Source organism: Bison bison, unplaced genomic scaffold (genome assembly GCF_000754665.1).
Source record: "Bison bison bison isolate TAMUID 2011002044 unplaced genomic scaffold, Bison_UMD1.0 scf7180017864184, whole genome shotgun sequence".
Taxonomy (NCBI): Eukaryota; Metazoa; Chordata; class Mammalia; order Artiodactyla; family Bovidae; genus Bison; species Bison bison.
In genome coordinates this window covers 343,628-366,646 of record NW_011494756.1, presented here as the reverse complement: position 1 = coordinate 366,646, position 23,019 = coordinate 343,628, and the positions used below count along the sequence as shown (strand labels likewise).

General features: G+C 48.8%; 1 protein-coding gene across 1 annotated transcript in view; it reads left to right on the top strand.

Annotated features, from left to right (window-relative positions):
* Positions 1–23,019, top strand: part of HLF (hepatic leukemia factor) — a 100,854-nt gene that overhangs the window by 47,003 nt on the left and 30,832 nt on the right. Inside the window, exons 2-3 of the mRNA XM_010843687.1 lie at positions 82–173; positions 2,067–2,402. Of these exons, the coding sequence (XP_010841989.1) occupies positions 82–173; positions 2,067–2,402 (428 nt within the window). The remainder of the gene's footprint in view (positions 1–81; positions 174–2,066; positions 2,403–23,019) is intronic.

Genomic DNA, 23,019 nt, shown 5'->3' with positions numbered 1-23,019 from the left:
CCCCCACTCCCGGCACCCCGGCCCCGCTTGAATGAAATTGAGGCACTCACCTATCGCCCCACCCCTCCTCCCCCCCAAAAGGGAGGGGACGTTTCTGTCGAGGGGACATTCCGGGTTGCTAGTTGAGCGCCGGGGCCCCGGCCGGGCCTTGCGGGTCCTCTCGGGCGGCGCAGGTGGGAGACAGAAGTTGACAGGTCGGCGTCCCCGAGGTCGAGGTGCACCCACACGCGGAGCGAAAGCGCCGGGGCGAGGGGCGCCCCGCTCGCCGGGGAGTGAACCCCAGGGCCGGGCTCCAAGCGGACGGGGGCTTGAGTCAGGGGTCGCACCGCGGAGCCGGAGTATTTGCGATAGTGCTGATCACAGCTCTTAGTTTTAGCGTTTGGAGCTCCCGAGGCGACAGCGGAGACGCGCGTTGTCCCGGGCTGGGTGCTTCAGACCGGGAGATAGGGGCTGGGGTGGGCTGGAGGAGGGGTCCCTGGGCGGGGTGCCGCACCCCCCCAAGCGGCCCCCTTCGCCGCGCACTTTCCTGGTAGGAGGGGAGAGCGGGGCAGGCTCAAGTGTAACCGCACCGGAGCCTCCTTTGGCCTGAACCCTTTCTGGGTAAGTCCCAAACCTTCCCCGGGCAACCCTGGCTGGGGCAGGCCCGGAGAGGTCCTGCGTGGAGGCGCCGGATCCAGTTGGTGCCGCCAGGGATTTGTCATTTGGGCTGGCGGGTTTCCTGCCATAGGTATCCCAGGAGCAAATGTGAACTGTGAGGTGAGCCCTGCGGCTCAAGAGTGTAAAGTCTTAAAAGATCCTTTGGCTGCAAGCAGCTGGGGCATATTCGCATTTTTCTTTCCTAGGACAACCTGTTGCATTGCAAGAGCCGAGGGGTTTGGTTCCCAGTCTGCAGAACAGAGCTTCCCTCTTAAATCCCCTTTAAGGAGGGGCACTTGGGAGGAAGGTGCTGCCTGCAGTCTTTTGCATCTGTGGGAGTTTTGAAGTCAGATTCTTGGGAGATGAGACTGTACAGGATTAGAAGGGATGGCATGGAGGCTGTAGAAGCCAAATTCCTTAATCACAGATTTCACCCGCACTTGAGGACTAGTAGACTTGTCCAAATCCAGAGCGCTGGTTAAAGACCTAATGGGGTGAGGGATACTTGCAGGTAGAAAATAGCTGTACATCTCCATCATAGGTTCTCAGAGGAACCACCTTTTCTGGTAACTGTGCTTTTGACAGGTTCCATACATGTATAATTTTTGAATTCGATCATACCTAAGTGTTTGGGGAAGAGGAGGAAGAAAACACTTTTGTATTTTAAACCACACCAAAACAAGAAACTTCTTTTGTAAAATACAGTGTACCCCAGTGGCTTTAAAAGCAAACACATGTGGGCTAGGAAGTTCTCAGCTTTCCTCTCTGAAATGTGATACATTGGTTAAGCTCCCATAGGCCTCAGAGCCTCCGTTTCTTCATTGTGAATGGAAGTTGTCACTATTTGCAAGTTTATTATGAAATTTTTTGGGGGAGAAACATATAAAAGAACCAGGTATGTTAGTAGGTGCTCAATACAGGGTATCAAAGAAGGGCAGAGAGTCCCTGCTTTACCAAAATTAGCATTACTAATGCACTGGCTTTCTAAATCTGAATGACCTCATATTGTCACTGTAATGAATTTCCTGGAAGATAAATCATGCCTAGTTATTGGCTGTTTTCTTAAAAAATCACAGCAGTTGTATGTAATTGCAGGTGTTATTTTCCCACTGTAGTTTTAAATTATTGTCTCCTTAAATAATGCACTGAGGGCTGTGCTGTGTTGTTTATATCCTAGACCAGTCTCTAGCCCTGTCCCGAGGACTAGTGCTTTCTTTCCAAAGTAAATAGGAAGATGTCGAAAAACAGGCAGAGATCCATGTCCTGCCTGAACTTTTAACTCTAGATCCACAAGAAACAGCAGCCAGAGAACAGCCCCGGTATGTGTGGAAAGTAGTTTTGTAGCAGAAGCCAAGGAGGAGTGATTAAAAAAAAAAGTGAGACTTTTTCACTGTCTTATTTAAACTCCAGTATTTTCCCTTGTTTTGCAGCATATAGTAAGGATAAAGACAAGGAAAAGAAGCTGGATGATGAGAGTAATAGCCCGACGGTCCCCCAGTCAGCATTCTTGGGGCCCACCTTATGGGACAAAACCCTTCCCTATGACGGAGATACCTTCCAGTTGGAATACATGGACCTGGAGGAGTTTTTGTCGGAAAATGGCATTCCCCCCAGCCCGTCTCAGCATGACCACAGCCCCCACCCTCCGGGGCTGCAGCCGACCTCCTCAGCGGCCCCTTCCGTCATGGACCTCAGCAGTCGGGCCTCCGCACCCATTCACCCTGGCATCCCACCCCCAAACTGTGTGCAGAGCCCCATGCGACCAGGTAAACTCCCAGATGGTTCTGCCTTCCCGTGGGGAGGAGGGGAGCAAAGGGGGAGGACAGAGGTGACATGAACGTCTTGATCCTCCGGGTGCATCTGAAAAGGGGAGCCTTGGATTTCAGCCACGGTAGTGGTTGTCCCATTTCAGCGAGCGCATCACCCAGAGAGTCTGCTAAAGGCTGACTCTATGGAACCTACTCCCAGAAATTCTGACCTTTCAGGTCTGGCTGAGGCCTGGAATATGCATTTTTATCCAGCCCCAGTGGGGATTCTAATGCAGCTGATCCAAGGACTGCAGTATGAGGAAAGCCAACCTGTGGTTAATGATTCAGATAATTTAGGCCCCTGTCTCAACTCCTGTCTTTTCCTCCTTCCCCAAGTACTCAGATAAAAGGACCTTGCTGAATGATTTGGGTGGACTATCTGTATAATGCTGTGGTTTACCTGTATTCATTGTTTTTTTCGGCCTGAAGGGGAGCAAGATGTGAGAGAGGGGTGGGGAGCAGGTATCTTTTTCATCCATTTCATCTTGTGTTGTCAGTTGAGAAACTGAGTCTTAAAGTAGTTTTCACCTTAAGCATGACTTAGCCTTCTTCAGCATCAGATCCTGTCTTTCTCTTCACTATTCCTACCAAATTGTTCTTTTTTTTCTTTTCACTTTCATCTGTTCACCACACGTAATCCACTTTTATCAAAACCTACAAGGCTGGCTTTAAACGGTGTTGAAATATTGCACAAAAACGTTACCTGAAATGACCGGTACTTCAAAACCCACCCACAAACGCTCAGATGTAAACACAAGTGAGGGCGCTCTGTCTCCGTGCCTTTAGCCCCCTGTCGTACAAAACACACAGGAAGAAAAGCCGTTTCATGTGCACAGGTAACCGGGAACAAAGATGCAGGGGATAAATTGTCGGGAAGGTCACCGAGCCAGGGGCCTTAGCTGCGGGGAGGCCAGAAAGCAGGACAGTGGGAGACTTGGGCCGGAGATCATTCCCGAATCTGTGTCCTCGGCTCCTGTAGAATTTCTGTGGCACACAGAGCGAGATGAAAATGAAAGGAAGCGGTGCGGAGGAGGAAGAGAATGCCTCTGCCTCGAAATGTTAGTATTGGAGTTAAAGCTCTCCCATCCAGTCTCTCTGTGCAGCCCCTTCTTCGAAACCCACTTTGAATTATAGCTTCCAGGGTGCTGCCTGGAACAGCAAGAAATCTTAGCCCCTGCTCCCCACCGGGGGCCACAGAAGCTTATGGAGACACTCCTTTCATGTGAGCCTGACCCCCTGTTACTTAGGACATACAGGGGCGTTCTCCCAGCAACAGACTACAGAATAAATAATCATCAGAGCGAGAAGAGAGTCAGGAGGAAGGGCACAGAGGCCCGGTGAGAAGGCTTAGCTGTGCCTCTGTCATCTGCTCACAGCAGTGGGACTTTACAAAGTGCTGCAGCCTTTCTGGGCCTCGGTTTCCCTTTTGTGCTGGAGGGTATCATTTCTGTTCGATTGGGTCATTGTGAAAATTAGAGATCATGTGTCTAAGAGGTCAGATGACTAGCGCTAGATATTTCTTAATGAGAGCAGTTATGATCATTATTCTGTTCGTGTCAGCTTCCATCATTTCTTCCAATGCTTGTCTTCTGAAATACCTTCATAGAGTAACTAGGTACAGTGTATAACCCTTTGTTATGTAGAGAAATGTTAGGAGATTTTGACCAATAGTTTTTGGCTTGCAGTGTTCTAAGCCTAACACTTGCACTCAGTTGACAAGTTATTTCTCAGTCCTCTGTTCATGTATAGGATGTGTGTCATGTCAGAAATACTGCATTTTTCCCCCAAAAAGGCATGCTGATTGTCGGGTCCCCACCCTCAGGTTCCTACTGAAAAATCAAGAATTGGGATTTTGGAGCTTGAAAGTCATTTGAATCAATATTGATCAATGACTTTCAGAAACTTGTGATGCCCTCCTCAAACTTGCAGTCCATAATAAAGGACTCCTGCTTTCGGTTGGCTGTCATTTTGTTAGGTTGTGGAGTTAAAGATGCTTGGATCAAAGGGTGCCCTGGGACCTAGAAATAAGTTCTTCACTTACATGCCTTTTCTCATAATGGAAGCACACTTCATAAATAATACTCTTCAGTTCATTTAAACTCAATGATATTCCTGACAACAAATGGAAAATAAGTTAGAGCTCTTCTTGAAATACCCAGTGCAGATAAAATAACACTGCTGTTCTTACAGAGGTGATAATGCAAGGTGAATTCTAGGGAATGTGGAACTGATGGATGGTAAATCACAGGCTAACCTGAAAAAGGAGAAAGTCCTTCATGATTCTGTGTAATCACAGCGGTGACCCGAATAGAAATACCAAGTAAACCTTGAGGAAAACAAATCCTGAGAAGGGAAGAGCACAGAGGTGGCAGTGAACATTCTGGGAACTACAGCATCTCAGTCTGGAGCACGATTTCTCAGCTTTGGCACTCTTACGTTTCAGGTCAGTCTTTGCTGTAAGGGCTGCCCTGTGCTTTGTGGGATGTTTAAGGGCATCCCTGCCCTCTCTTCCATAGAAGCCAGTAAATCCTCCCCACCCCAACCTGTGTGACCAGTAAAAATGTCTCGGGTTACTGCCAAATGTCCCCAGAGGGCAAAATCACCCCCGCCCTCTCCCCACCTCCACCCCGCCCCAGAACTACTGATCTCAACTTGCGATTTGAACGGCCACATCTGGGCTTAATTCAGGATCCTGTCACACACACGGATGCTTTATACCTCCTGTAATGCGTTATGGCAAAACTTTTGAAGCAGTCAGGAGACCTTAAGTTGCCAAGAAGAAATATAACATTAATAAGAGCATAGTTATCCACTTTTAGTTAATAAAACTAAGACATCAGGCTAATCAGGAGATAATTGCAAAGCAATTTTGTTAAACATTTGTTTTCTACTCTCTGCTCAGCATGCATCTTTTGAGTTATACTTGGTAGCATTGTACCATTAGTGTTACCTGTGTGGCTGAAGGGAAGTGAAAGAGATGACAAATTATGCATTTCTAGGTTTACCCCAAGTGTGTCTTGGAATGACAAGGTGAGTGTTCCTGTGAATTCTCTTACTGTTTACCCTGACTGCCCTCCAAGCCCTCTCCTATTTTATACACCCATCATTATTCCTCTGTTTACCTGCCTGTTCAAAGAATGAGTTAAATATCTGAATACAGTTTTCCTTGAAGAAATAACCCAGGGATCCGCTGAAGCCTCCTCTGGCAGTGGGGGTTATTGCTATGCTTTCTGGGCTGACATCTTAATCAGGAGCAGTGGTGGTTCCCGGATGCTGTAGGCATCGGCAGGGGCTTCTCAGGCATTTGAGGTGCAGCTTCCTGGATATTCCTGAGCCCACAGGGATGGCAGGAGTTGTCCTGAGCACTTCAATGTTTGCATGTCAGATGCTATCAGAGGCGGTGCCCGGGAGTGCTTTCCTGGAGGTATGTGCTGCATTCTGGAAAAAAGAAGAATCAGTTTGCCCTGAGAATTGAGTGATTGCTTTAAGGACAGCAGTCCCTTTAGGGAAAGTCATCTATAGCAGACAAAGGCAGAGTTATTTTTAAATCACATGCTTGTAAAGCCAGAATTGAAATTGTTTCCTCTGGTGGTTTTTCTTTGAATAGCTTGGAGGTGTCCTACCACCATTAAACCCGTATTCAGCTGAGAATTACGAAGCCTCTCTTTCCAGTTCTGAGAACGATCTGGGTTGTGGTGAAGGCTGGTTATGGAGTAAAGTGAGAACCCTTCTGTGTGGGGGTGTGTGTGGAAAGAAGAGGGTGGGGGGGTCGGGGAGACCCCACTGGAGCTTGGCAGGATGGAATCAGCGTTGTGTGTGCTCTGTTCTCCTCTTGTAATGAGGTTTTGATGTGGAAGGGAAGTGCCATGGGATCCGAATCGTGATGCCGGGGAGTTCTGTGCTGGGGGCTCTGAGATTACGAGGGGTCCTGCTGAAGCAACAGAGTTCTTTGGGCTTTTCTGACGCTGTGAGACGAAGCTTCGATTTCTCCCTGCCCTTAAGGGTGTGCAGTTCATGTACCTTCCCGTCCCGCGTGCTGGTCACGTCTGCGGGTTGGGAGCGCTCTGAGGTGAGGTGCACTGTGCCCCGCGCGTCTTGGGAGTACTTTCCATTCATCAGGATCAAGGAGGCCTTAAGGGGAGAGCGTCAGCTTTGTCCTCGAAGTGGGCGGACTTTTTTTGGTTTCAGTTTCTTGTACGAGTTCATCTTCTCCACCACACCCTGCAGAGGACAGGCTTGCCCTGCTCTCTTGGCTTTGCCGTCTATAATGTTCCCAGGACTGCACATCTTCTGGCAAGAGGTGTTTCTGGATAGGGGTGCACAGTGAGGGTGACGAGGTGCTTAAGAGCATCAGCTCTGGGCCCAGGGACTTGTGTTCACAACCTGGACGTATGCTGGCGTGCTGTGTAACTTTGGGTCCACTTCCTGACCTCTTTAAGCCTTGGTTTTCCCAGCGGGAGATGGACACTGGACATAGTCCCCCTCCCATGGGGTGTTAGCGGGCTGTGTGACACACGCCTCCGCAAGCTGGGAGCTGAAGGGATGTCATGGCTTGCCAGCAGGGAAAGGAACGGCCTGTTCCCAACCCCAGTCTCCATTGAGGGATTTGTTTCATCCAGCACCCTTCCCACTGCAAAACTAGGACGTGCGGTGTTTTGTGGTCCCCCCCACAGCGGGCCCTATACCCTGGAGGCTGCCTGACTTTTTGACCTCCTTCTGGATTAGAACAAGCCACTTCCCTGATGTTACCCCAGCAGTTTCTGGGTTCTCACCTCATGTCCTCCAGTGTAGACACAGCTGCTTGCCAGGTGCCCAGCCCCCAGCTCCCTCCTGCGTGAGCCCCGACCCTGGCTGCCTGCCCAAGCGCTCTGTGTGCCCCAGGCACGTGGCTGTGCCCCACGGAGCTCGCCCAGCCCTGGGTGGCGAGCTGGCCGCCTGCCACCCTCCCGCCCCCACCCTCGCTTCCCTTCCCAGGCACGCCACTGCGAGCGCAGTGAGCCATCGTAATCCTGACCCTGGCACGAGAAGGCCGAGCTCCGGAGGGCCGTTCCCATGCCAGGGAAGCCTGCTCTGCCCCACATCCTAGCCAGACCCCAAGTGCCCAGCTGCCCAGAGGCGCTGTCTTCTCTGTGCCGCTGCGGTGGGCAGGCTTCCTGCAGGCCGGCTCCTGCCAAGGAGCTTGGCAGAGGCTTTTCAGTTCAGCCCGGTGTCTACCAGATGAGAAAAATAGCAGTGTAAAGACAACTAGGTAGAGCAGAACAGGGTGGGGAAGGTGGGAAGGAGGCGGCCGCGATAACATCCTGGTGCGGAGAGCCAGAGGGTGACAGACAACAGTGATTTATTGGGTTTCGCAGAAGACTCCCCGCCAACCATTGCTAATCACTTGTACCCAGGAATCATTTTTTATGTCTCAGCAGTGAAGATGGAGGGAAGCAAAAGGGTGGCAGGGGAAGCATTAAGACGGAAAAAGCTTTGGAAGAGAATAAATGAGAGAGGGACGGGGAGGTGCAGGGCCTGCATTTGGTTCTATAATGGGGAGGGCCGAGAATATTGGTGCCAGGTCATATCCCACTTTATTATACTGTTTGGTGTTCCCCCAGCATGTGTCTTAACCTGAAACCACTCAAACACTGTTTTGGAATAAACTGGAACGTGCTTCCAACCTAGGTGCTTGCTGGCTCATGTTCAGATGTCCATCAGGGTGATCTGTGTTTGATACGCAGGTCATCCAAGCAGCGTGTCACTCTTGTAGGGCACAGGATCCCACAAAAACACACACCTGGTGTAAATCCCGTCCCTGCCACACTCACCCATGCTCTTGGACACATCCTTTAAATGGTGTGAGCGTTGCATTTCCCATCTGGAACTTCGGAGAAATCCCTGGACCTACCTCCTAAGCTGTTGAAGGATTGCTGGAGGATACTTGGCACAGTGATGAGCCCACAGCAAGGGCCCAGTCACAGCTGCTCTGAGGGCTTCCTCATTCCCGTCTGGTCTCATCTCTCATAGGAGGACCTCATCTCTCGTTGGGTTCCTGGGGAGTCTCCACACTTCTCCCTTCCTGGCCAGTTAAGGCCTCTGGAGTTGGCGTTTCTCCTTTGCTTCTCTGCTGAGTCTTGCTCACCCGCTTCTTCACCTCTGAGTTTTAATTAACCTTGGATCGCTAACTGTAGCCTTTATTCAGTCCTCCTTGCTCATGAGATTAAAAAATCAGACAAGCAAAATGTAGCCCAAAGAAGTTCTTGAGTAGAGGATTTCTCCGTGACATATATGGCTAGTAAATCAATCAGTCAATCAGTTGATGTTACTATTGTGAATTTTTACTAATAGGCAAGAATCCCACTTGAAGGAAATACAGTGAACTCAGGGGTAAAGAAACCATACAGGCATGTTAGGGCGCTAGGAAAGGAGGAAAGTCTAGTCCATCCTCCTGCTTACTAGCAGGACTTTCCAAAAGCATTCCAGAATAATTCCTCCTCCCCCCCAGAGGTCCTTTAATGGAGAAATCTTGACACTTTGCACACATTTATCTTCTTATCTGCAAAGTAACACCTTTGTTGGGTTGATGCGAGGTTTCTGATGTCCGTGAAAGCCAGCGTGGCACCTCCCATAGTAAGCAACCCTGACCCGATCAGCCCCATCACTTTCCTCTTGTCAACAGTGGGAAGACGAGGAGGCAACAGAGGAAGCCGTCAGAGCTGGGGGCGCGTGGGTGATCCCCAGCAATAGCATCAGCTGTGGATTTGTGCTTCCTCCTGGGGAAGACAGACAAGGGTATGATCAAGCTGCTTGTCTCAAGGAGATGGGAGTTCAGCAGGGAAGATGGAGCATTTAGGTAAAACCATGAGTGACGGAACAAGCTAGCATGTTCCAGGCCAAAGGATGAGTCCATGGAGGCCTCCCGTATCTACTGAAAGAGGAGGGTGGAAGAGTCAGCCCAAAAATGAGTAATAAAACCTCTGAAAATTAATGCGGGGGCAGTGCCAAAGTCAGTCAGGGCTGCCAGGTCTCAGGGAAGCAGCCGCTGCCTGGGGCGAGAGGGCCTGGGGGTGGTGCTTCTTGGGGAGTCAGGCCTTCCTGGGTCTTGTGCGTGATGGAGGAGCCGGGATGGACAGCAGCAATGGTGTGGTGGAGCGTGGAGGCGGGAACGCCCGTGGGTGTCCAGGGAGCAGGGTGTCGATCCAGTTCGGCTGGTGCAGAAAACTCACACGAAGGAGGCAGGAGCATGAGTCTGCAGAGGCAGGTGCCAGCCAGGCTGGCAGCTTCATGAACGCCAGGCTCCTGAGCTTGAACTTGGTCCAGGAGGCAGTGGGGAGCCATTGAAGGTTTCTGAGCAGGGAAGCGGCATGTGGATGTTTCCGCTTGGGTTCAAGGTTGGATTTGAAACATTTTTAGATACTTCACAACAGTTTCCTCTGGCAAACCGGGACTTCCTTATTTTTGTTGTTTGGAAAATAAACACTCTTCCTTGAACATCAAACAGCTTTTCAAAACACAATGTTCTAATGATCTAGAGAAAGTGATTCAAAAACACAGGGTTTAAGTTTCACTTATAAAGCCCATAATTTTGATGATTGGGGGAAACCCTCTTTGGCAAGAAAAGAGTTTGAGGGATGTGAATGGTTCAGAATTTAGAAGTCCAAAAGCAGACCTGATCTCACAGAAGCAGACAAACCCAATCTATTAACATTCATGACTTTAAAATGTCTCTATATTATAAAACTTACTGGGTTTGCAAACAAGTATGTTAAACCTCTTTCTATGAGTGTAGGTTTTTGTTTGTGCCTTTGTGTGTGTGTGTATATGTGATTGTGAGAGAGGGAGGGAAGGACCCAGTGATACAAATAGTACTTGATTATAAGGATTACCTGCAGCAGTAATATCAGGCTAAAACACTTAGGCGAGCGTTTGGCCAGCTTAGTAATTTTACTCCTGAGAGACAAAGGAATCCTTGTTGCAGTTGTGTATTCTTGAGTCCTGACCTTGTGTTTGTGGCTCCCTTCTTCCCTGAAGACCGGAATTAATTGCATGTCATGCAGAGATCGGGTGGTTGGGGGTTGGGTGGGGGTTGTGCCGAATTGCTGCTGGAGGAAAAGGAATTTGTGGGAGCAGACAGGCTCTGGGGGAGGGAAGGGGGCTGCTGAACAGCACCTGCGTGAAGTAGCTCGCTCAGGTACCCCTGAAGTGTTCTCTGAGATCAAGCTAAGATTACAGAAAGCAGGAGGAGTTGCCATAACCCAAATCAGTTCACTTAAGGAAAAAAAAAAAAAAAAACCGCAGTGAATGTGTGCAATTTCACCTCCAGCTATGTACAGTAGACAATTGCAGGAGTGTTGGCAGAATCAAGCATCTGTTGGGGAAAAACTATACAGTACTTGTTTCTGTTAAATTGGCTTCTGGTGGATACACACTCCATGACTTACTATGAAAATTCCAAAAATGTTTTCCTTCCTTTCTGACTTTAACAAGTATTGTCACTGTCTCAAGTTCCTAGCCATCCAGCTCATAATGGGAATCCAGTCTCATTGTCTGTCCTGAAAAATGGCAGTTCCATTGTCAGACAGATCTCCTAAAAGTTTTGTTTTTAGAAGTTTAATCTAGGGTTTTTTTTTTTTCCATTAATGATTTTTGGAAGAATGCTTTGGAATTTGGGGTCTTGTAATAAGAGACGGCTTGTGGCTAATTAAGCCCCTTTCTGTCTCAAATCTTGCCGGGGAGACCCTAGATTCCTAAAAACAATGAGCGCATGCTGCTGCAGAAAGATGCTCCAGGGAGCTGCAATACTAAATCATCTGTGACAGAATGTTCTCTTAGACAGTGGGATTGCATAAATGGATCAGCAGAAATAAGCGCCTTGGCAGAAGCTTCTTGAGTGGGAAACAGCAGTGCTTTCTTCTGTAACTGGCTCTGGGTAACAGTCTGCTGGGAGGTCCTTGCTGGGGAACCCACGCATGGGCCATGGAGTAGAGAAGGAAAGCTTCCCTGCCGCTCTGTAAGTGTTTTCGCACTTAATGGAAAGAGTTAAGTGAGACTGGCCATTCAGGCCCAGTAAATGCCTCCTGAATTGAATGGCAGAGTGAAGGTTTGTTTGGCGAGGGATGCCACCAGGCCCTGGCCAATGGGAATCAAGGCTGTAAACCAGATGAACAAGATCATCTAGATAGGCAGTAATCAGATTACCCAGAACAGATACTTCAATACCCCAAGACAGGAAGAGTTATTCTAAGGAGAGTGGCAAAGAGTCAAACTCTGTCTGCCTAAAGGATTGATCAGAAGACTTAGTTCACTTTAGAATGGATTTATTGTGCTATGGGTTTAGTTAGAATCACGGAAGGAGATTATGGAGGCTTTTACTAGAGAGAACTTTTAAAATAGGATGGAGATCTCATATCCAGTTCGAATAACATTGCTTTTAGAGGCCAAATGCCACTGAAAGATTTATGGAAGAAAGAGTAAATAATATAAAATGTAAAGATAGAAATAAAGCCTTGATAGAGTTTCTGAGGATAGGAAAAGGAAAATTTGTAGAACTGACTTCATAGGAATTTGGTAGAATTCATTTCATCATGATTGGTTTCTTTTTATTAATATGCTTTCCAGGGGAGTTGTGGGTTTTTTCCCCTCATAGAATCTAAAGTATGTTTATTTCAAATGACCAGTAACACCTGAATGATTTTTTAAATGATATTTATATTCAGGTCAAAAATATGTTTAGCATTGTAAATGAAGTTAACCCAGACATATCAGGTCTCCTAGTGATATTTAGTTATTGGATTCCTTAGACGTTTAAAGGTAAAAGATGCGAAGTTTCAGTATTACAAAAATTAAGTGTAAAGAAGCAATTTGAGTTTACTTACATTCTACTTATTTCTCTTTTTATCCTCAAGCTTACTTGGCAGTAACATTGCATTGATTCACATTTTGTGATCATTTGATCTTGCATCGATCAAACTTAAATCTGGATCTTTGTGTTCTTTGTAAAGATATTACCAAACAAATTAATTATGCAAATAGAATTTTAGAAGGCACATTGAACTTATTTGAGTACTAAACAGGCTTTAAAGGCCTTCTCTGTGTCTATACATCCGCGTTCTTAACCACAGCATGTATCAGCAAGGAGTAAAGGAATTTCTCTCATCCAGCTGCGTCAGTACTTCAGGTTAGTGTGACCAGCAAGCTGTGGCAGTTTGTCTGTCTGCCCTCCCCCACCTTGTCCCCATCTACTAAAGTTTCATCTTTGTAAGCTTACATTTTCACATAAGTGCATGGAACCAAACGAGCATTTTTGTTCATTTTCATCCCATCAGAGAGGATGTTGTGCAAGAGTGGTGTTTTCCCCGAGGATTTTCCTCATGAACTCATCACCTGCTGGAGCAGACTCCTCTCCTTCTTCCCTTCCCCTCACTGGTGGGCAGCACAGTGTGGTTATAATTCCTGTCTTGGTTTAGATCTTCGAGCCAAGATGGACCCGCTCTCTAACTCTTCTGCCTTTGTTTTCTCCTCTGTAAGTGGGGATGGCGAACACCCGCTTGAGCTTCAGCGGATTCCTGGAGGAGTAAACGAGATGCTCTGTGGAAAAAGTGGTCAGTCTGAATGGTAGCCGTCGCCACTTTCATTTGCTCTACAATGACGGGTTTTCTCTTTTCCTACTTCCATCGTCATCTGTGGACACTTACGTGGGAACGGGTTTTGTGCTGCAGCAATCATGGCCAGCAGTGATTGCTGTAGCCATGCTCTCTGCCTCTTGTATGGAGAAAAGGGTGATGGAGAGGCCGAGCTGGGAGCGTCCTCTGTACTGACCTCAGTGAGCAGATATCCAGCCCCCGCACCCCGACAACCCTGTTTGTGGTTCTGTAACAGTACATGCTGTCTTTCTCAGGCAGCAGTGTCTTCCGTCTCCACCCTCCTTGCCATCCTCTGACTCTGTGCCTGGAAGACCCAGAGAGACTAACGGGGGAAATGGGACAATTCATTTCTCTTCGTGCTCTCAAGCTTTTCCAGTGTGTTACAGGGTTGGGGACTGGGCTTCTTCTTTCTCCTTTCTGGTGACACCTTTGGGTCATGGACTGGAAGACTGGCCGTGGCCCTGCTGTGGGCAGCGGGGTGTGGAGCAGAGTGAGACCGTGGGCTTCCATGGTAAAAATCCCCAGCTTTCTGCTCCCCTGGTGCACATCTCGCAAACATTTTCTTAACCCTCCCTTCAAGATAAAAACATGGCAGAGGATGCCTCCAGAGAGGGCAGATAGAGCCTTCTGTCAGAGTAGAATGGAAACCAAGGAAACAGAAGTAAATGATTTGGAAGAAATGTGTGAAAATAGTTTTTACACAAAGGGGTGAACTAGAAGTCAATTAACTTAAGACTCGGGATTGACCTGTTATGACCGTCTTTCAGCCAGATTAGAGATCTGGCCCTCTTGGCGTGGGTCTTCATACAGTACAGAGGGCACTGTACACATCGGTGTGGCAGGATAAGCCTTTTCAAGGCACAACAGTCCTGTCTTAAGGATGGTGAAGTACATCAGCATCAACCTAGGCAAGACTTCCCTCTTGGGAGGGGAGTTTGATTTCAGGGAAAGCTCCCTCAGCCTGATTTCACATCCAGTCACACACCTCTGAGCTTTTATAAAAGACTAGACACCATGCTCCTAAGTTTGAATGAACTAAACGCTATGACATCATGGCTGTACTCATTATGTGTTCAGGCCAGGATGGTGCTGAGCATTTAGTGTAAGGGTCGTAGGAAATCAAGTCACGTTAGAAATGAAATTGGTTTCTGGAATTTACTCTGCTCCCAGGAGCATTGACTCTTGTGGATCCATTGCCAAAGCACGTTTTCTCTTTTCTTCATCCGTCTTTCCATTCTGATTACAAGCTGCTTAAAAATAAATGTAGGCCTATCTCAGTAGCCCAAAACCATGGAGATCAGGATTAAATAATTTTAAGGCAGAAATAACAAGCTTTGATTAAGACGTTCAGAAAAACACGGTCCTAATAGCATCTGCACATTCCTTTTGGATCCTTCAGACACTAAACTAAGCGGGAGCCCGAGAAGCCGTGACACCCTGGGCAGATCACTTAAACTCTGAGCCCTGTTTTCGCGTCTGGAACATTGCAGTCTTATTTCATAGGAATGCTGTGAGGGTTGAGTGACATTAAATGGGCTAATTGGTGAACAGATCTGGAGAGTTGTCCCTCAGTGTTAACTCAGAGTGAGAATCTAGTATTAAAGCGCCACTTTGAGGCTCACTGTTAGATTTCTGAGTTGCTAGGCTGAGTCTTTGCAAGCCTCCTGATGTGTCTTTAGATACACTAACAGATCTAGTGTCTGGTTTTAGCTGTGCCAAGACCACCCTCTCTTGGTTTATCAGCCTCTCTTGGTTTCACCTCTTCATTTGTAAGATGGGAGTAATCTATGTTTTTCTAACTTACAAATAAATATAAGATAGCCAATTAGAAAACTGACCAAATTAAACTCAAATCAAAGTGTAAGTTCTGCGAGTGTTATTGTTTCCCTTGGGTTTTAAGTGGCAAAGGGGAAAATACATAGCAATAATTGCAGGGCAGGCCATTTACAAAACACTGAGTTTGGAATCAGCTAATCTAGGTTCTGGCTTCCCAGGGGGCGCTCGTGGTAAAGAAGCCACTTGCCAATGCAGGAGACATAAGAGACACAGGTTCAGTCCCTGAGTTGGGTAGATCCCCTGGAGAAGGACACGGCGGCCCACTCCAGTATTCTTGCCTGGAGAACCCCACAGACAGAGGAGCCTGGCAGGCTGCAGTCCATGGGGTTGCAGAGAGTCAGACATGACTGAGCGAGTTTGCACACACACTCGCAATCCAGGCTCCAGGCCTGGTCTGCACCGATGGGTGGTGTGTCTCTGGACAGGTCACTTAATCTCTGAAGGCCTCAGTTTTCTTATCTATCAAACACAGGTGCTATTTTAAGCTCCATGACCCTGAATTATAAGGTTATTATGAACTAAAAGACTAATATTCAACTTTTGTTGCAAAAAATGTAAATTTTCTTGGGGTGATGGTACCACTCCTAAGCTGGTCAGTAGATTGAGAGTCTGATGTTCTGCCACTCATAAAGGATGACAGCATTCAAAAAGTAAAACTGAAAAGCAAAAGATATTTGACACCATTTGGGGTGGGTGGGGGGAAGGCAGCAGCATTAAAGCTCTTTACTACCTAAAACTCGGTCTTCATCCCGTTCTGAATGGGAACTACTGACTTCTCTCTGGTGTTCAGCATTCCAGAATAACCCTGAAAGCAAGTTTTCTGGCTGAAATCACTGCTCCAAGGGTTAGAGTTTTTTTTTTTTTTAAGTGGTGTTTTATTAGCCAGAGAAATAATTTTTAAAAAAGAGAAGCAGGAAAACCCCAAGGCCCACAGCTAGCTCTGATGGAACTTCTCTGGAGGGCTGCGGCCCGTTGTGCCCTGGCCTGCCCCTCTGGGTGGCCGGGTTTTTGTGTGAAGGAACTTCCCATGCAAGCCGGTTTCTCCCCAGCCATTTTTGATGGATTAGGAGGTACCTGGAATGTCTTGAAAGACTGAAACTTGGTCTGGGCTCAGTGGAAAGAGCTCTGTGATGGATTAGGGATGTCTGATGGATTAGGAGGTGCCTGGAATGTCTTGAAAGACTGAAACTTGGTCTGGGCTCAGTGGAAAGAGCTCTGTGATGGATTAGGGATGTCTGCTCTGAGCGGAGGTAGGACCTTGTTTGTGCCGGGTCTTTGCTGTCCCGACTGGGCGGGGTGGGAGGATCCTTTGGGACTTGTCCTTTCAGTGGGAAGAAGGTCAAGGACTTCCGCCAGTGCTGTTCCTGGTGTCCTGGGAAAGTGCTTATCCAAGTCCCTGGCAGGTACTGTTCAGCTCTCAGCAGGAGTCTTCCTCCGGTTAGTGTCACAGGATGGAAGAAGGGAAATCTGTTGATTCTGTACCATGGTCACAGGACCGGTGTTGAGGGTGGAAGGAAGCTGTCATTCCAGCGGTCACCATCAGATTCTCGTGGAAACTTCAGCACGCAGACCAGGGCACTCGCCTTCCCGCAGGGCAGCTGTGCACCGCGGAGCCCTGCAGACTGTGGCGGCGGAAACCCAGCCCTCGGAAGGACCGGGAGGCTGGGCCCTCGGGACACTGCACACTGTGATTCTTGACATTTAAAACAGAAGTTCTGTTACCTGAAAGAGCATTGGAGAATTTACCAACCTGTATAGGTTTGAGGATGACCCTCAGGTATCCATGTTAGCAATTCTGAAGTTGACTTCTCTTCCCCTTCAGAATGTGCTGGATGTTTTTGTACTCTTGATATGCTTTCCTAGCGATGTTTAAACTCTTCAGATTTTCCTTTTTGTAAAGCACACTCAGGGGGAGAGTAGAGTGGTTTTTGCAGCTCTCCCAGTGTGGTTCCCCCAGCCAAATGTCTTGGAGACCTCCTAACTTCCTAACTTTAAATCCATCAGCCACACTGTGCGTGCTTGTGTGTGCTAAGTCACTTCAGTTGTGTCCGACTCTTTGTGACCCTATGTAGCCCACCAGGCTCCTCTGTCTATGGGATTCTCCAGGCAAGAATACTGGAGTGGGTGGCCATGTCCTCCTCCAAGGGACTTTCCCTACCCAGGGATCAAACCTGCATCTCTTGTGTTTGCTGCATTGGCAGGCAGGTTCTTTACCACTAGCGCCACCTGGGACCACAGGCTCGACCACACTAAAGGATTAATAATAACTGCAACTTATTGAGCACTTACTGAGCACTCCCAGGAGCCAGGGTCGCTGTGTAACAAGGGTCAGTTGCAGGAGTGAATGGGGCCGCGCGTGAAGTGGGCTCGAGGTTGAACATTGTCTTTTGAGAAGTGACAGGTTCACTGAACGTGGACCTGACTTCCTCTGCTACTGTGGTTTCCTGCCATTTCCAGTGCCTGCACTTGGGCTGTGCCTACGATTAACTTTCAATTATCCTGAAGCCGATAAACCAGTTTGCAGATTAACCAAGGTGAAGGCTCACCTGGGCTTGGGAGGTACTCATCAATTCAGCTGCCCCACAATTAGCTGGTTCTGGTTGACTGCATACCCCGTGGTCCAGGAGCCTGAGGGCTGGGCTGCTGCAGGGGAGGAGAGCTAAGTGCCAGTGTCTTCTGGGACCTTCCATCCCTTTCCATCAGAGGAGCCCACAAGCCTGGCAAGTCCTGCAACCTCCAGCACATCCCCTGAGACGTTCGGAAACTCCTGGGGCCCCAGGGCTCTGCCTGTGCCCCCAGTACCTTCCAAGTTGGGGAGATCAAGTTAGCTAGAGGGCACAGTTCCTTTGACAGTCCTGGAGAGGAAGTGATCTACGGTGTTGAAAGAGACTCAGCAAGCAGGGGCCCTAATTCCCCCTTTCCTCCCCGTGAATCCCCCACCCATGGTGCCCCCAAACGTGGGTTTGCAGGCTTGAGTCCGTGGGCAGTGGCTACCTCCTGTGGTCAAAGGAGGCTGAGGCCACAGTGGCAGTGAGGCAGGAGTGGCCCACAAAAGCGAGGCGTGTGCCAGCCTGGAGCATACACAGTCTAACCCCGAAGCCAACCTCCTGCCACCCTGGGAGGGATCTCAGTTGTGGGGGAGGAGCCTCGAGTCCAGGGTAAACTCCACATCTTGAGAAAGTGCCCATGAACTTTGGTCTCTGGCCCGTCAAGGAAGAGCAAGCCTTTGCTCAGGACATGCTCGCTGCGCCTCCGTGGATTATCTGATGTTTAAGCAGCTTTCGCGCAGGCGCCTGGCACGACCTTTCACCTCTGACTCGGGGCTCATCCCACACCTGCCCGGCCTGGCCGCCCTGGGCGGTGCAGTCGAGGTTGCCGACCGCTGCAGCCCTCCTCAGCCTGGCCGTGGGTTTCCTCGGGTCCTTCCCTTTGGCTCACGTTTTCCCAGGGCTGCCTGTGTGTACAGTCTAGATATCACATTTTATTAACACAAAGAAATCTGCTCTGGCTGCCTGGCTCTTGCAGTCACATGGAGAGAAATGTGCTCCTTCACTTCGCCAGCCCGCAGCTCTGTGCAGAATCCAGCCGCGGGCTGGGCACCGCGCCAAGCTTACATTTCACTTTGGAACACACTTTCGCATCACTCCTTGGCAGAACATCCACGGCGGCGTCTATTTGGGGAGTGAGTTAGAGAAGTGTTATTTCCCTCTTATGAGTGTCGAGAGATAGGACCTTTAAAGCATGTTTGACTGGTCCCCGTCCCTGACGTCTTAAGGGGGCCCGGGTAATGCGGGGACCCAGCGAAGCATGGCAGTGGCGGGCGGGAGAGGCCTCCTCCAGGTTCCCCTGTTTCCTAAGTCAGTAAACATAGCCAGGACTGCCTGGGACAGAGAAACTCAGGCCAAGGTAATAACATCAAAACCAAAGTCCTGGAACTCTTGAGTAAACTAGTGACCCTCCCAGATAAAACAACTTTGTTGTCCAAATCTTCCTTTCCAAAGATCTAAGACTTTTCAAATGCTGGTCCAAGGCCAGCCATTGAAAGAAAGAGCTTCAGCAAGCCTCCTGGAATGGCAAACACTGTTAAAATAAACAAACGAACCTCTTCCATTCAGTTTTCCCTTACTGGTCTATTTTTATTTCTGCCCCCCCCACCTTGGTACTTAACATTTTGTAATCCCCTCCCTTCTGCACCTCTGCTCCCATCCTCACCTCACTTTTCTCTGGGACTGAGCTCATTGTTTCGCCTTCAGTAACACAAATATCTAATTTCAAAAAGAGGAATTGGGGGAAAGGGGTGGTGTAACCTCCTCTTTTTGGTGTTGGCTCATACACCATTCTTACAGGTGGATACCTAAGCCTGACTTGGGTTTGAAAAGAACTTTGGTTCTGGAATTTTAAACCCTGATTAGGAAAGATCAGAATGGTCAGAACACAGAGATTCATTGGAATCATACTTAGCTCTCTTTTCTCAATGAAATTGACCCCTCTTGAAACAAACAAAAAATTGAAAATAAACTCTTTTTTTCCACATTGTGCCAGCCCATACATCCTTTGGGGATTTCCCAAGTGCCAAGTCTTATTCTGATCCTAGTGTTGACTGCCTTGGAATGTTGCTTTTGCTGTCAGTCCCATCTAGCCAAACAGCAACTAATAAAGATTTAAGAAACTTTTTCATCCACAAGATGCATACGGCAGCTGCTGCTTCATAGAACAGAATGCCACGGATCCCCTCCCCCCATGAGAAGGGTGCCCAGAATCTTGGGGACCAGGATGCAGGCTCTGCTGCCAGGCATCTGGACAAGTTTCTCCTTACTCTGCAGAAGGGAGGGGGCAGAAACCCATGCCACCTGTCTCCAAAACCTGAAGGTAATTAGCTTTAAAAATAATGCCAAGTTCTCATGGTGATGGTAGAGGCCTCAGCACAGTGGGGGGTGGAAAGAGGGCTATTTCACAGAGTAAAACTGTTGCAATCACATTAGTCATTTCAGGTGAGGTCAGACAAGGTTATTGGAGAGATGAAAGTTGCCCTGCAGTTTCAAAGAGATCTCCTGAAAGCATTGAGAAATGGTTGAAGTTCAGAATCTTTGTTCTCCTTCCCCTTATAAGCAAGACAGGTTTTTTTTTTAGGGTTTTTTTTTTTGTCTCTTTTTCCTTTTGGATGGGCAGAAGCTCTGGTGGACGACGGGGATGGTCTGATCTGCAGTCTGGCGGGTGTGTTGTGTGGGTCACCTGCTTTCTACGTTGGCCACGGTGAGTGTGTAAGCTCTTGGCTCGCTGCCATCTGCCACCCAGCAAGATGGCACCTCGAGGTGGCTACCCTCTGCCCTTGCTTGGGGGAGGGTTCAGGGAATGTAACTTGATGATATAATTAACTGATGTAATGCACACTGCTTTTCTTACTGCTTTGAATGGCAGGACACTTGCCACTCAGAATTGACTGTGTTGGGACTTTGAAAATCAGTAGATTAAGTGGCTGGGCCTGGGTTTGACCTAGTCTCTTGCCAATGTGGGTACTTCCGTCCCATGAGAGTTTTGCATAAAACAGGTGGTGGTGTGTTGAACCCCATGTTCCCCAGAGCACTTGTGTGGACTGTACCCCTGCTCGTGGGTGTCCAAGAGACAGGGATTGGGCGTTTCTCTCAGGCACCAAAGCCCATGCTTTGCCCCATGGTTGGTGTACGTGCTTCCCCAGTCAGCATTTGTTGAGTGATTGAGACCGCAAAGACGTTACTTTCACCATAAATGGTTTTCCAGGAGCACTTGTGCTCACTTCAATATCTTCGGCAGAATTTGGTTCAAAATGGCAAGTCTGTATGGAAGGTCCGGGGGATGTGATGAGCTCCTTTAGGGCAGCGCTGAGTCAGGGTGGTCTTGGAGGAGGGGCCGTGCGTACAGACCCTGGTGGACGGTGATGGGGTCAGGGCTGACCTCAGGGCTCCAGTGAGCTGCTCTTTGGGCTGTTTTCTGATAGGTTGTTGAATAGCCAAGGATGAGAGATTACAAACAAAGGTGGGTACTCACTCAGCCCTGACTTTCCATGCCAAGTGGCAAGCCAGCAACTCCAGACTGTTCCGTGTCCCCAGATCACCTGTAAGAGTTGTGAAACTCATTTAACAGGTACTTAATTGGAGTTTTAACTGGGCAAGTAAGAAGTCCCATGTTGGGTTGGGGGAAGGGAGGAATGGAGAGGAATCCCAGTTTTTTGAAAAACACCAACTTATAGTTCTTCAGTTAGCAGATGCAGAGGCCTCTCCAGTGACACGTTAGGATGTAACTCCCCTGAGCATAGGGTTTTTTGGTTTGAGGAAGGCTGCTCTGTCCTCACCAGCCAGTGGCTGGGGCCTCTGAGATAGACAGGGCCCTGCTGGAAGGAGAGGGGCTTCGGGGGCCGACCCTGTGCTGAGGATGGCCTGGGGGCCGGAGCTGCCCTTCTGGCCTCCTGTCCTCTGCCATGGCAGGTCAAGAATTAGATTGGGTTTTGGCTGGATCTGTGATGTCCTCAACAGTCTCTGAGCAGAGTTCATTCTAAGCCCCCTGCCCGCTGTGTGCCCACACCAGAAAATGCAGTGTGAAGCTTCTGGAGGCCCCTGGAGGTGTGGGACCCTCCCCCACGTGCTGCTGCTGTTCAGTCTGCTGTGTCTCAGTTTAGTAGAATGTTGGGGAAAAGAACCTCCCTCCTACTAGGGTGAGGTCACAGAGGCCTCTGGAGAAAACAGAGCAGAAAATTATTCAAACAACTGCGGCATTTGAAAAATCATTTTGAGAAAGGTTTAAAATATTTTTTAAAAACTGCATAGCAAGCACCCTTCCATTATCCAGGGTGAATTAACATCTTGGCATATTTACCATGTATGTTCATATATAAATGTATGTATTGGTTTATGAACTTAAATGTTACAGATCAAGTTGTGATTTGGGGGGAACTTTTAAAAAAGAGCCATGTATAAACTCATAAGGCGGAACATTAATAATTCCGAATCTGCTTTCTCGGGTGCAAATCTGTCCTGGCCCTTTGGGTCCGCCGTATTAATAAATAAGCCTGGCTTGAGTCTGGCTAGGAAGGCCAGGCTGGCTCATTGGAACACGGCGTTCCGCTCGGTTAGCCTTTGTCAGAGGGGGGCAGGCGGCTCGTTGGCACAGAATCCTGGGTGTCTGCCTTTGGAATGTGAGGGGAGTATCCCTTCACTTCAGGGGAGACTGCACCAGGGCCATCTTCTTCCCTTGGTGCGGAAGAAAAACAGACAAATGCACAGAGCAGACGTTCAGAGAAGAGCGTGGTACAACCCAAAGCTGCATGGTGAGCTGTGATGCCCGCTCACCCCAGGGCACCCAGCGTCACAGGGGAGGCCCGTTAGGTGAGGCAGCCGGACCGGTCACCCTCGTGCCTTCTTTCTTGACAGCTGAAATCCTGAGAGTCAGGCAGTCTGCAGTGTGCACCAGTTTTTCTCTGAACACAGAGCTTCCTTCAAACAGATGGGTAAAAAGGAACAGTGTGATTAACAGCTAATCCTTCTCTAGTATTTACTGTAGCCTGGGCTACAAGCTAGACTGAATGGTTTTACATGTACAATTAAAACTCAAAGCAAGCCCTGGGCGCTGCTATTATTGGTACTAGGTAGGTACTATTATTATGCTCCTTGCACAGAGGAGAAAACCAAGGGCCGGAGAAGGAGCAGACAGCCGACGGAGTCCGGTCAGTGGGCAGCCGGGCTGGCTGCGGCACCTATGTGCAGGCCCACCCTCCTGTTTCCCCTCAGGAGATGCTTGCCTTCATGGAAGGTGGAGAACTCCCGGGACCTCGGAACCCCCGTGTGGATGGCATGACAGTGTCAGGCATCCTGGGGACCTGGGTGTGGAGGGGATGCCAGCGAAAGGACCCCCAAACCAGGCCATGCATGTGTCTGTGGTGGCACTGAGATCACACCGCCCCGGCCTGGGGAGGCCAGCTGTCAGAGCGCAGGCTTCCCTTTCAAATCATAGCGGATGTGACTTAAAAATGGATTCTGTGCTTTGGTACGGCTCTCAAAGCCACAGAGCCTTCCAGTCCGATCTTAAAAGTGAACCTCAGTGAAGTGGTAAACACAGCCATCCCGGAAGAGTCAGGGACACTC